The 14,558-nt window shown below is 36.9% G+C and overlaps 1 protein-coding gene across 1 annotated transcript; it reads right to left on the bottom strand.

The window, feature by feature from the left end:
* Positions 1-1,901: 1,901 nt before the first annotated feature.
* Positions 1,902-12,905, bottom strand: AAR2 (AAR2 splicing factor). The gene is made up of 4 exons (XM_081325964.1): positions 12,681-12,905; positions 10,296-11,094; positions 6,795-7,024; positions 1,902-2,898 (listed from the first exon to the last, which is right to left on the bottom strand). Exons 2-4 carry the CDS (start codon positions 11,050-11,052, stop codon positions 2,731-2,733), a joined length of 1,155 nt encoding a protein of 384 aa, XP_081182090.1. The 5' UTR covers positions 11,053-11,094; positions 12,681-12,905; the 3' UTR covers positions 1,902-2,730.
* Positions 12,906-14,558: the final 1,653 nt, after the last annotated feature.

The following is a 14,558-nucleotide window of genomic DNA, read 5'->3' as shown; positions in this document are numbered from 1 at the left end:
TTAATCATATTGTCCCTAGTGGGGACATGAAGGGAAATAAGTAACGGACCACATCCATTTGGGAATTGAAATGTATTCACTTACAAGGATGACCAAAAAAATATTCCTGTTTAAAATATTCCAAAAAAAAGTTTGTTATGACTTATTTAGCAAGTATTAATGAGGCTATATTCTCTTATGCAATGCTGTATGTTCACACATTAATAAAGTCAGGTAAAAAACCAACAGATAGATTTGTATAATACACTAAACTGGGTTTGCTGTTTTGTAACTTGATAAATCATGCAAATCCATCCCATGTATTTATGGCTCAGTGAAGTTTACAATCTTGCAAATGGATGCATTTTCATTGTCAAGTTTACTACAGTGAATGAACACCATTTATTTGTGTCATATGATCTTGGGTTAGCTTAAATTGTGTTTTGCAAATGAAAAATACATAGGAAAGAATAAAACTAATTTTATTGCCCAGATAGCTGTAAAAAAGAAATGTTAATTAACAAATTCTAAAGTAAAGCAGGATTAATATAGCTATGTGAGACATTTACACTTCTCCTGGTATCATAAGAACTGTGACCAAACACATCTAGAAATACCAAGTTTAAAATAATTTTTTTCATTCTCTTGGTATTTATATCAGATTATACACAATACTTCTATGAAGCAGACTGAACAATAAAACATCGAGTCCATCTTAATCAAAACTCTATCATTTATGATTTCTGTAATCAAAATGAAAGTGTAAAACATGTAGAAAACCTCATAAAAGTGATATAGTAAAACCGAAATCATATTTGATAGACTAGACTGATTGGAAAATGGACAAGATAAATATTTAAAAAAAAATTCTTCTTCTCAGTTAGACATCACCAGCAGCTTTGTGTTAAAAAAGCAGCTTTGTGTTAAAAAAAGAACTTAACACCTGAAATTTATCTATAATACAAAAATAGGATAGTTAAATGAAAAATAAATGCCTTTTTTAACAAAGGAGACGAGTACCATGCAAAACATTTGATCTATTTTAAAAATAACATTTTATTCTGTGAGAATGTATTGGAAAATAGTCAGGAAAAAAGTTATAAAATTATTATATCTTAAAAATATTTTTCATGTGTACTTCATTTCCTTCTATGAGTATCTAAACAGATATAAATCAGATTATTAAAAATAGCTATACTTTAAAAACTGCATGAGAAGGGGAATCACGGGGAATATTTCCACTACTCAGGAATTTTATCTCTCAGCTTGAATAGAAGGAAGGAAGGAAGGACCAATCAACTAACATTCTTTTAAAAGTTTAGTACAGACTATATTTGTCTTAAATTGGGGCAGGGTTCTTATAATAATGTATGTGGGTTTACACTTAGAAATTAATTCATTGCCTTACACTCTAAGACGTTCTCTGCTGAAAAAGATGTCATTAATAAGATAATGAACTTAGTACTGCAGCATTTCATTCCTTTTTCACAATATTGTTGGCAATTTCTACCTCGAGATACATACTTGAAAAAGTTGTGAAGAAAGGAGATTGGGGCAGAACGCCCTCCTGAGGGCCACCTGGAAAGCACATGACTTGCTCAAGGGGAAGACAGACAAAATAAGGCTGCAAAACTGCAACACAAAGTTAAGCACAACAACACCAGAGGCTTTCTGTAAGTGTCCAATAAACTCTGGGCTAAGCTATAGTGCTCAAATGCTAGTTGTCTTTAAGTAGGAAAGAGAGACTTTAAAGGTTGCAAGAATGATAAACGGTATTTTATCCCAACCATAGCCCTATCAGTAATGACCAAGCCTCCCAGTTGCTTCAATAGTGAGATGAGTGGCGTATAAATTTAATAAAATAAATAAACAAGCACACACCTTTGGAAATTTCATATAAAGAAGACATTAGGGAGAATTCATAGGCAAAACTTATATAGGCAGTTTTATTGGGTTGAACAGTAATGCAAGTTATTTTGTCACATAGGCATACCAATCCTTGAAGGAGCCTTATAGACTGAAAAGAAATAAGCAAGCTAAATCTTCACATAGTAGGGAATGTTTGAAAAAATTAACAGCATCCTGCCCCCCCAGAGAAAACATTATAAGATAACAGGCCCTATTGCTTGCTCCAGGCTATTTTATAATATTTTCAGTCCTGTGAAGTAACAGCAGAAAGCAGCCTGTCCTGAGAGGACATACTAAAAAAGAATGGAGAACATTCAGTGTAGCTTTCTAGAAACAACTTGCCGTAGACAGAATATTAAAACACAATATTTTTCTTTCAATTCACAGTAACTCACTTCGCATTTTTATACTTTTAAAAAGTTAAGAAAAGCTAGGAGTGGATGAAATAAAACTGATGGAATGGGAAGAGCTCTAATGCAGCCAAAAGTTCCACCGCAAATTAAAATCAATGAAAACAATTATTACTGGACTAACTCAAAATGTAGCATTTGATATTTCCTTGTTCAATATTGTTCAAAACATGTTACAGTATTCACGTTCACAGTGAAATAAGCCGAACTTTGTTATCCAAGAGACAAGAACAATGTGAGAATAAGTTCATTTTTAGGACAGACTAGGTACAATCTTGTCTACTTTTTCTACAAGGATAAAAAATCTTGCAACACTATTTGACCTCATAGTTCTGTATGTACAAAAAGAAGCAAAATATGATGAATATGTTTCATAGCCGAAACATATGGCACAACTGGAAAATTACAGTAATATTAAGAAAAACAGCCATGCTCAGTCCACAAATGTTCCTTCTGGTAGTTCAACAACAATGGGGGCACAGTCCTCTGGATCAGTCTCAAAGTCCCACTTGAATTTCTTTGTTAGGTGGGCTTTAAATCTTTCTGCCTTTTTCCTCAGAGTCCTGTCAACAGCTGGATTACAAGTGTAAGAAAAGAACACCTAAAAACACATTACACATCAATTAATACAACACTTAAAACAGACTAGACAACCCTATAATCCCCCAATGGCTCATTCTTTGAGACAAAGATAGTTCAGTCTTATGTGACCAGAATGAACATTAAATTTGAGGCTTGACCATATTTTTTACTCCAATGCTGAATGGTCCTGTAACCATCTCAAATTATACGTATCATAAATGGAAAAATAACTGTAATGGTAAACCATAATTGTGAGTTGATTGCCAAATGCCTGAATCACAATCACACAACTGTGGGGACTCTGCGATGGCCTCAACTTCAAAAGCTGGTTGTAAGTCCTCCTTAAGTGCTGTCACAACTTTGAACTGTTGCTAAATGTAATTGAAAGATTATTCAAAAGAGAATGCTGTAAAAGTGAGAATGACTGAAAGATGCAATATAATGTGGACGTGAGAAAGACAGTGGCAAACAATATAGGCAGAGAGAAAGGAAAAGGTACAATTAAGAGGCTATTTAGAGCAGATTTGATGTAAAGAACAATACAGGGAATGGATATAACACATGGCTTCTGGAATTATTTCTAACAGTAGCTCTGCTCTGGGTCATGGGTTCAACTGCTTCTCCCAGACACTGCACTGGAAGAAAAAAAATCTGGATTATTATTAATTTTTGCTCTGCAGCTCCCAGTCAGATCTGACCCATTTTCTGTTTTTCCTTCATTAAAGAACATGAGAGGGAAACATTATTCATATTATTCAAATTATATTAAGACTGTATGTTTAGAAGCCATGTCTTTGTAAGGAATTTAGATATTTTTTACACAAATCCATTAACTTTTTATTTATAGGAAAGGTACCTTCTTTTGATATATTTGACCAATCATTAGATTTTAAAAATTTGGTCTCCTAGTTTCTTCTTTTCTACTGTTTGTTAAATATATTGATTTCCAAGGCAACAGATTGATAGCTAAAATCATAAAAACATAGTTCTACTGTAGGCTCAAGAAAGAAGAAATAATCTAAATAAGGATTCCCAAACTTTTGGCATCGTGTCCTATTTTATTTTTGAAACATTCACATCTCCACTACTAAATGTCTATTAAAACCATCTGCCATCTGTACATGCATAAAAGTACACTTGGCCCTTTACCCTAAAGATCTGCCATCAATCCTCACTGCTCACCTGCCAATCTTCAGAACATCTTCCTTGGTATCAGCCTATCCACACAAAACTGCAAATACAGGTAGTCCTCAACTTACGACAATTGCGCCCAAAATTAATGTTGTTAAGCAAGACATTTGTTAAATGAGTTTTGCCCCATTTTATGACCTTCCTTGCCACAGTTGTTAAGTGAATGATGGCAACTGTTCAGTTAGTTACACAGTTGTTAAGTGAATCTGGCTTCCCCATTGACTTTGCTTGTCAGAAGGTCACCAATGGTGGTCAAATAACCATCGTAATTATGAGTCAGTTGTCAACTGACTGAATTCTGATCTTGTGACCATGGGGATGCTGCAACGGTTGTGAAAAAAATGGTCATAAGTCACTTTTTTCAGTGATGTTGTAACTTTGAACAGTCATTAAATGAACTGTTGTTGAGGACTATTTGTACATGCAGTGCTCCACTTTTTTCTTCCCATTAACCTGCCCACCTCAACCAGTTTTCCAGTCTATTAGATCTTCATTTGACATATTTTACTCTTATATTTTTTCTACAGTATTCAGATCCTTGAGCTCTCTCTTGGATTTTTTTCATTCCTCTCTAGTGCGGAACAAAGAAACCTTATTGAAACAGAAGATGGGGGAAAAAATAAAAACATGGGTTTTTATTTTTTCTCAGGGTTTCATTTAATCTTTTTTAATTTGTTTTAACTTTTGTATTGATTTTCTTTTAATTACCCTGTAAACCGCCCTGAGTCCTTCGGGAAAGGGCGGTATATAAATCTAAATAAATAAATAAAATAAATATTTCAAAGGATTGGCCAATAGCTGAGAAACAAGAAAACCAATTTTGCTCTCTCTCCTAAACAAATAAGTTTATTTAGATCAATAAGCAGTTGCAGGCTACTGAGTTTCAAAACATTCTTCATTAGACATGATATATAAGAAAGGAAATAGGTGAATAAAACAGATATACACTTAAAGGCTTTCTTGAAATCTGTTGCCATCTGCTGACAAAAACTTTCTTATAGCAGCCATAAAAGACCTAAGAAATAACTTTTTCATTTATCTCATTGAAAAAACTGTCTGGCTTCAATGTTGTAATTAAACAATCTGTGTTTATGCAGCTTCATTGAATTTCAATTTGTTAAGAAGACTGCTCTAGGAGTGTGCAGAAAATACAAAAAGCTATCCATGGTTAGATTCAAAATACTGTTGGGTTCTCTGTATACATTTCTGTTCCTTTTCTGTCTGTTGTCTACTCTCAAAAACCATTAGGCCTAAATGACTAGAGACTCTCTGATTGAGACATTTTGGAAATTGACAAAATTAACTATGTTTATGCTTCAAGTTTACTGGAAAACTGTGTGCTATCAAACTTTATTCCAAGTTAATTTTTAAGATAAAGTTTCTCACATAGAAACTTAGTTCATCTTTCTTGTAACATTTTAATGGCTCTGAGAAACTATCCTAAAAAATGAATAAACTATCACACAAATACAAATAAAAAGAAACTGACAAGACAGCATGCAGAAAAGCAAATAATTAATGTCCTTTATAAAAACATCTGATCAAAGTTTAGGCAGATGTTAGAAAAAATGTCTCAGAGAAGAAACGTTAGCATGTTTGAGGTTGCTGGCAAACTCACAATATCGCAAGCAATTGTATCAATATAAAATGTAGAAAAGTTTAAATTCATCAAAAATATCCATGTACAGAGTGTTTTGGATCATTCTGACAATGTGGGACAAAGGAAAAACTATGATTTTTTTTTTCTACTGCATATCAATTCTTGTCTATTCCATGTCCACATACTGATGTAAAGAGCAATGATATAGTTTCTAAAGAATTTTATAACACCCTTCCACAATCTGAGTGCCCTTCGGATATATCGACTAAATTTCAGAATATTTAACAAAGTAATGTTAGTTAATGAGTTCAGTCTCCAAATTGGGAGGAATGTACTATAGCAGCAGCCCCCAATCTTTTGGGTACCAGAGACCAGTTCTATGGAGAAAGTTTTTTCTGTAAACTGGGGTGTGTGTGTGTGTGTGTGTGTTACTTGCTGCCTGCATCTCATGGATGGGGCTTCACTTGTTTATGTGGCCATTGCTGACATGCTGTGTGGATCTGCCGGTCCATGGACCGGGGGCTGGAGACCCCTGTATTATAGCACCCATTCATCATAGATATGGAAGCACCGTGTTTCTGATTAAATTGCTGTTTTAATAAAGTCTATTATTAAGATCAAAACTAGGCACAACTGCAATCAGTCACATTGTCAGATGTGACAAACACATTAAGTTATTTCAAATAATAAAGGGTGAATGATTCTGTTAATAACAAAATAAGAAATGGAGAATGAATTTGTTGCAGGACCATCTATATTGAGATTAACCCAAGAAAAATGTTACATCTAATTCTATTTCAAGACTAAACTTTTAATTTTATTTTGCTTGGAATATTTTTTATGTTAAGTTTGATTTCGTTTTAAAGAAACATTTTAAAACATTTTTTCCTAAAAGCCAAGTATTGATATATTGTCAGTTATCATGCAGTCAAATAGTACATTTTAGTGTATTTACCTAAAACAAAATATATTTTTTCTAATGATTCTCTTTTAAAACAGTAAGCTCTCCTTACTATTTCCCCCCCCCTTACTTTTAGATAAATACAGTACATATCCCATGATTACTGGGCAAATTTCCCATGTTGTTGCTGTTGGTGAAACCGTTCAAGATGACATTTTCTTACCTGCAAAGTGTTTGTTAAAAAGTTGTCTTGGGATACTATGTCTACAAAGAAATCAGCTGGGATTTCACTGAGCTGATGGTAGAGGATAGAAATGAGATTGCTGAACAAGGCTTGATGTTTCACTATGGCATCCTCTGACCTGCACAAGAGATTCAGGAGTTTTTTCCAGTGCTCAAATGCATCATATACATTCCCAATCAGGAAGCAGATGAAGGCAAACTGTAGCTCCCCTAGAAAGATCCCACCAAGAAAATGTAAGAAATACAGAACAACTTTAGCTTTGATCCTGCTTGCATGGTTGCTTTATTTATTTAACACATTATTAAGTATATTATAGTATCTCCTAACCATCATCACTTAGAACCAGTTGGTGTAGTGGTTAAAACCCAGATTGGAAACAGGTAGACCATCTTAGGCACAAAAGCTGCTGGATGACCTTGGGGCAATCATTTTCTTTCAGCACCAGAAGCAAAGCAAATCACATGTTCAGGCAGTGACCTGAAGACACTTGAAAGCAAACAAATTAAAACCCCATTACTCTGGACTGAGATCTAGAATTAGATTGGGAAATAGAAAAAATTATATGGCCTAGGCCAGGGATCAGCAACCTGAAACAGTGAAAGAGCCACTCGGAACCAGTTCCCTCACAAAAGGAAAAACTGGGAGCCGCAAAAAAATGTGTGCACATGCGCGTACATGCGTGCATGCGCAGAACAGGGTTTGAAGAGTGGAGCCAAGGCGAGATATGCCCCTACCCTGCATATTTGAATTGATTGGTTGAACTTTTTTAGTCCCACTTTTTTTTTTGGACTGCACATGGCAGAGGACTGGGAGCCGCAGGGGACGGCTGAAAGAGCCGCATGTGGCTCCGGAGCCGCGGGTTGCAGACCTGTGGCCTAGGCATATACTAGTATAAAACAGAGCTCCTCTTAGCAATCAAGTGTTCTGAAGTAACAGCATCTTCCAAATAACACAGAATATTTGTCTGACCTCAAATTATCACAAGCGTGTTATACTTGGGCAGCTAGAAGCTTGAGCTGGTATGTCAGTGAAAACTCAATTCCAAGGACAAACATTGATGTATGGATATTGTCAGGACCCACCCCAAACCACGTCTTAGGAAGATAAAAACTCTTGGAGTCAGTTCGAGTCCAAAAGGAATCTTTACTAGGACATGCTTGGTTGTGGAAATACAAGACAGGACTTAGTATTGTTTTACAAATTGAAACTTTATAAAGGGTTCTCGGTTCAACCTCCCTTCCCTCAACCCCATTTGGTCAGCCCCCATCATTTTACTTCGTGTCATCCGTTTCGTGGGGAAAAAGGAACTTCGAATCTTTATGGTTATTGCCTTCTTCCTCTACAGAATTAAAAGAAGACACAGGCCAGATGCCTTCTTCTCTAACCCTCCCTTTTGTTCCCCCAGTTCAAAAGGTTCCCTTGGTCTTTGAAATAACCTAAGGCAGGCTGAATCCACATGCGCTCCTCCTTCCTCAGGAGATGGCAGAATCCATGGGGGGGGATAATGTTTTAAACATACATTTATGAATGTGATATAAATGGATTCTGACAGATATCTCAAGCTACCAATGATTTTTCCCCCCAAGTAGTGTAACCCCATCTAGCAACAAATGAACGGAACCCATAGGATCGCTCACATTAGAATTCCCATCCACATGATCTTCCACTCAGTTTATCCACTCTTCCGAAATGTGCAGATTTTTACTTACATATAGATACCATTCCATTAAGTGACTTATCCTCAACCTATGTTCATTCTTCTGGAGAATGAAGTAGCATTAAAAATAGCAAAAATTAAAAGAAAATAGTATACGGATAGTTCCCAACTTATGACAATTGAGCTCAAACTTTATGTTGCTAAATGAGACAGTTAAGTGAGTTTTCCCCCATTTTACGACTTTTCTTATCACAGTTGTTAAATGAATCACTGCAGTTGTTCATTTAATAACAGTTAAGTGAATCTGGCTTCCACACTGACTTTGTCAAAAGAGCGAAGGAGGTGATGACACGACCATGGTCATAAGTGCGATGGTCATAAATGTGAAAAATAGTCATAAGTCACTTTATTAATGCTGTTGTAACTTTGAACACTACTAAACGAATGGTAAATCGATGAATACCTCTAGTATGGATTCATTTAGAAACAAAATGTATTTGCAGCATATCTGAACAATACTGTGATGACTTGCATATTTCTTTATAACATAAGGCAGTGTTCCCTGACCTCTGCGGCTTGTTGGCCTGGCTGTGGGGTGGGGAAGAGAGGGGAACTGGGCCATGTGAGTGATGGGCCGGCGCATGCAGCCCTTGCATGAGCATTGAGCCACCGTGAGTGGTGGGCCAGAGTGCATGTGTGCAGCTTGACTTGCACAAGCGGTGGATCAGTGCACGCCAGCCCAGCGCTCACGCAAGTTGAGCTGTGTACACACGTGCACACTCCAGCCAGCCACTCACATGGCCCAATTCCAAAAAGGCCATGGTTTGGTAGTGGGCTGCGCCCTGGCGGTTGGAGACCCCTGGCATAAGGTATCTGTGAATACTGTTCTGTTCTAGATAAGTATAATGATCCATGGGTACCACTTCATTCATATGTTAAGGAAACAAAAAATAAGCATTCTGGGAGAGTAGGATGAAAGAGGGGGATAGGAATTGCTCTCAATTCTGCAGTTTCATGCAGAAGATAAGAAACAGGAGACGTGTCTACTGTTTTGTACCTTTGTCTGCTCAAAGAATGGATACAGCTGGATAACCTTCTTATCAAAGGGAAAATTATACTTGATCATGAAGTGATTTTTGGAGGCAAACATATAATTACTTGTAAAACCAAATTAAATGTATTTTTACTGCACAAGTGTTTTACTTTAGTATAAATTAGTAAGGACTACAGAATCACTTTATTTCTACCAAATAATCTTGAGTGGGCCATAATCAATTGTTTGCATTTGTTGTTTCACTTATAGGGTATTTATACAAGCCAACATTCTTAGAATACATATTTGACCATGTGCATAACTTAATTAGAGTGAGAATCTGCTACAAAAGTATGTTGAAAAGCAGTACTACTATGAAAGAATGCCAGAGGATTGCCATTAAATGCTGAGTGTTTTAAACTTTCCACAAGGGGTCACTAGTACTGCACATGATAATTTATTGACTGTTTTAATTCATTTCTTATCTCAATTGCTCAAACATAGTTGTTTAATAGTAATAGTTAATTTGCAAAGCTGGGAGAAAATGTATTATGACAGCTATTTGATCTTATGGACTTGGCTTTATAATTCATATCCCAAAATACAAAAATGCCCAAGAAAGTTTCTATACTAACAGGATTGTTTCACTTGCTTTGCAAAATTAACTTGTAAAGATTTGGTTATGAAAGTTACAAGATAATCCTGAGTGTGTCTAAAGTGTAACACATATAAAGATGTCAAAATCAATGTAGACAATGAAAAATAGGTCTGAGAAGGCATATTTACTTACCAAGCACATCCTGGGAATTGCTGGCATAGTGTTTATTAATCACTGTTTCTAGAGCATAACTGAGATCCATACTGTGCTTGGTAACTTCCTCAGGTGTGGCACCTTCAGGATACATTTGTTTAGGTATTTTTGTGAATCTGATCTCAGTGCCAGGCTTCAGTTGCATTTTAGGAAGCCGGGCTAGTCCTTCTGCATAACTTTTGCATTCTGTGTCATACTGGGGTAGCTTCTGTTCAATTCGATCTTTAGTATATTTTCCAGGCAGAACAGGCAACACTTCAGAAAAAGCACATATCTGTCCGTTTTCAGGCTGCAACTTTTGCATCACAAATTCATTAATAAAATTAGTGAGGGAGACCCATTTTTTAAGGGTGTTATATGGATATGGACCCAGAAATTTGTCCATCTCTTTGAGATTGGCTCTCATGGCTTCAGACTCATTTTCAGAAGCTGGGGTGAGGTCTACTTCTTCTTTTTGTTTGTCCCAGTGTAATATCTTTAAATCACGTTGTTGCAAGTTTAAGAAGAAACCAGTACGAGGACCACTTTCTTTCCTATTGTCTTTGTCAACACTGCTGTAATGAAAAAAATGAATGCCTGGCGGTATCATCTTGACTCCACAGAACTTGGGACCAATTTGCCAATTGTTGTAGTCAATGCCAAACTCAGTTCCTTCTGGCATTTTCAAAATTATAACTGTGGCACCTTCAAAAAAAAGTTGTTTGGCCAAAGCTTGGTCCATCTGCATTTCTGCCATATCAGCTGTTCCCCTTGGTTATATAACTTCTTATTCAGAAGCCTAGTAGAAGCAAACAAATATTTGAATACATTTTGACACTAGAATAGATGTGAGCCAGTGTTACTGTACCAAGAACATAACTTTTAGATATCAGGTTACAATGCTTTCCTCACAATTTATCAAAGCAACTTCTACATTTTTGCTCACTATATTTAAAATAGCAAACATATCACTACACTGCCACCTGGTGAATATGATGAGCCAAGTCTCAATTTTCTCATATTTGAAGCAAATATTCCCTTAGGACTGTATGACAATACTAACTGCCCTCTCCCATTACCAATACCACCTCTCACTGGTTGGAAAATATTTGGTTAATATGTTGCCAAGGGAGTAAAAACATTTGGCACTGCATGGCCACACTACCAAACCTCCATGCTAAGCTCTGAATCAAGACAAAGAAATAAAAGGTTCTGCAGGCTTCCACTCTACCTGTCCTAAAGGTAATAGCCAAGTGACAGTTATATTGGAAAAGGGAGATGTGGAAGAGGTGCTTTCTTCACTTATGCTTGATTACACAAACAATACATTAGATGGGAATATCACTCAAAAACCTGGGCTTCCAAATCAAAGCCAGCCATAAAGCCCAAAATTTTAGAAAACTTGCCATTATAAAATCCTGCATCGTTTTGTGATGGCAGAAAGGACAGTGTCTGAAGACTTAAAACAGAGAATGTTCTTTCAGACAACATTGAGCAAACGATTAAAAAGATTAAAAGTTCTCATTAAATAACCATTATTCTTTTTCCCCATTATTGAAAAATAAAATGAAGAGCAATGACAGAACACACAGTAATAAGGGACCAAAATGGAAAGAATACATTTTAAAACAGGAAGAAAGGTACCTTATTGTAAAGTCCTAATTGGGAGAGTGTGCTAAAGGCTACCTATACTGAAGTGGCTAATTAAATCTTCAGTATAGGCAACATTTTATAAAGTACCAACATTTTACCAAGAGTTCATCTGCCAGGAGGCTAGCAAGATCTTTCTAAACAATAAAGTGCAGATCTAATAAATAATTTTAAAATCAAAACAATCAGGTTATGTTTAAGAAAGGAGTCATATTCTCCTTTCCATATTAGTAAGATATGTAACAACTTTTAGGACTTGCTTATCCACAGAAATATTTTTTTTTTCTCACGGAAGTTACATAACCAAAAATCAGCAAACGAAAGCCCAGTTTGGAGCCAAATGTACACCAGTTAAAGAATCTCAGATGTAGATAATAGCTAGGGCATGGATCCTATGTCACACTTCATGTGAAGCAGCCTTATGACAAGCTTGCTCAATTTATCCACCTTGAGTGGGCAGACCACGATTTTACCAACTCCCAAACAAACAGCAGAAATTTATTTCCGTCTCACATTATCGCAGGACTGAATGCCTTGGAACTCGAGCCCTGAAAAGCTTAGCTGTGGAGAGAGTTCTCGTTAGGACAATCGGCATAATGTCTTCTGAAAACAGTTCTGTCCCATTAAAAACTGCACCCTCAGCAGATATTCGCTAGATCTCCCTGCTAAGAGAAAGGCATCTGCTGCTTTTTATGGTTTTCACACAAATATCAACTGAGAAAGGAGAAACCCCACCTGGGAAGGGCGATCCCGCGAAGACAAGAAAGTAGTCCCGCCGGCTGAACGCAAGAAGTGAGCAGGTTCAAAAACCGGAAGAAGCTAAGTAGGAGTTGTCAGAAAAGGCCCAGTTCCCACCTACAACAATGTCGGCACCGTGCCGGCTGATCTAACGCCATGCCCAACAGATCCGTCCCCGCAAAACATGAGGCGCCAGAATTTAAGACTTAGAGCGAACTTCCGCCGAGAAGCGGATGACGATCCTGATAATTGGAGAACTTCCGGCCTGCTTAAAAAAGCTATCCGTGCCGCCCCTCTGGCTGCACTTTAAAGTGTCCCGCTCCTCGAGTTGCTGATAATATTTAAGAAGGGGTTTGTGTGTGTGTGTGGGTGTGTGTAGTACATTTTGGTTATTGTAATAGTAGTACTTCTAGTAGTCACTATTAGAGGAAGAAGTGTTAAGGCGGAAGGGTTGTTTGAATGGGTGGGCTTGACATTTTTAACACCCTCTTGTTCACGTTAGGACCGATACACAATTCCGCAGTGGGTGATAAAGGCCGATGCCCACTAAAATTTATTCAGTTAAATGGTTTTTTTTAAAATTTGTTAATCACACAACCATAAGCTAATATACTAAATTAGTATACTAATATACTGAACTAAAATGTGACCTAGTGGTTTAATAGTTAAGGTATCGAGTTAAAAAACCTGTGGGTTCTAGTTCTGCCTTCTAACTCTTGGTTAGCTAGTTGGGTGACACTGGGTCAGTCACTCTCTCTCATCCCTAGGACGGAAGCAGTGGCAAACCGAGAAACCCTAAAAAGAAAACTGCAGGGACTAGTCCAGGCAGCTGCCAGGAGTCAACCCTGACTAAAGGCACTCAGAAGAAAAGGAAGGGAAAAGAAAAAAAGAAAGAAAAAATATCTACCTATGTGGATTTAGTGTGTTCAGAACCGCTCTTCCCTTAGGGAACTATAACTTGTCAGATTTATATTCTCTCTCCTCCCCTCCTCTCTCTTCTGAATAATGCCATGCTGGGTCTCAAAGCCACACACACAAACATTTTTTCTATGTGTTCGATCACCAGTCCTTAGGTTACCATATACTTTTTATCTTATTAGATACTAACAAGCAAGATATGCAAAATCCTCCCAAGTAGATTAGCTTGCCCTATTTTAAATATGCTTATTAAAAATGTGATTTTACATACAGTACTGTAGTTTTACTCAGTAATGTAAACGTGATAGCATGTATTTGAATTGGTTTCAGTGACATAGTTTTATTTTCCTTTTATTCCATATTTGTATCAGATATTTTATCCCAGATTTATTATTTTGAAACAGGATTTTTAAACAACGGGCGGGGGAACCCAGCAGAGCACACTCCAGGAATATGGTACATTTGCCAATCTGGTATAGTCTGCCTTCAGTGTTAGTCACTGAAGTGCAAAAATAGAGGGAGATTGAGATTGGCCTCTGGATAGCCACCCTTCATGCTTCCTAGGTTTTATGTATGGTTGCAAGTGCCCTACCTGTTTTAGATGTTGGCTTGGGGGGAAAAATCTTGTTTGGTCCTCCGAGTATCTTATTTCCCATCCTTATATAAAGTGTTGCAATCACACAGCAATCCTGATGGCAGAATTGGAATGACATATTCATATCAAAACCCACAACAGGACAGGCAAATGGGAATGATAGCGCAGAGCTGAGCATGAGCAAAAGAAGACAAAGCCTAAATATGAAGAAGGGGGGAACATGAAAGTAGGAGTGGAAGCTTACAGGTTTATTGGAACAGTACAAACCTATAGACAAGGAACAGAGACTAGTGACTTAAAATACTAGAGTTCTGTCTTGTCATCCAGATAGTGTAGACTGTACGTATGTATACATCTTCTGT

Source organism: Vipera berus (genome assembly GCF_964194415.1).
Source record: "Vipera berus genome assembly, chromosome: 3".
Classification (NCBI taxonomy): Eukaryota; Metazoa; Chordata; class Lepidosauria; order Squamata; family Viperidae; genus Vipera; species Vipera berus.
Note: the sequence above shows the minus strand (reverse complement) of the source record. Positions and strands in the feature narration are given on the sequence as shown.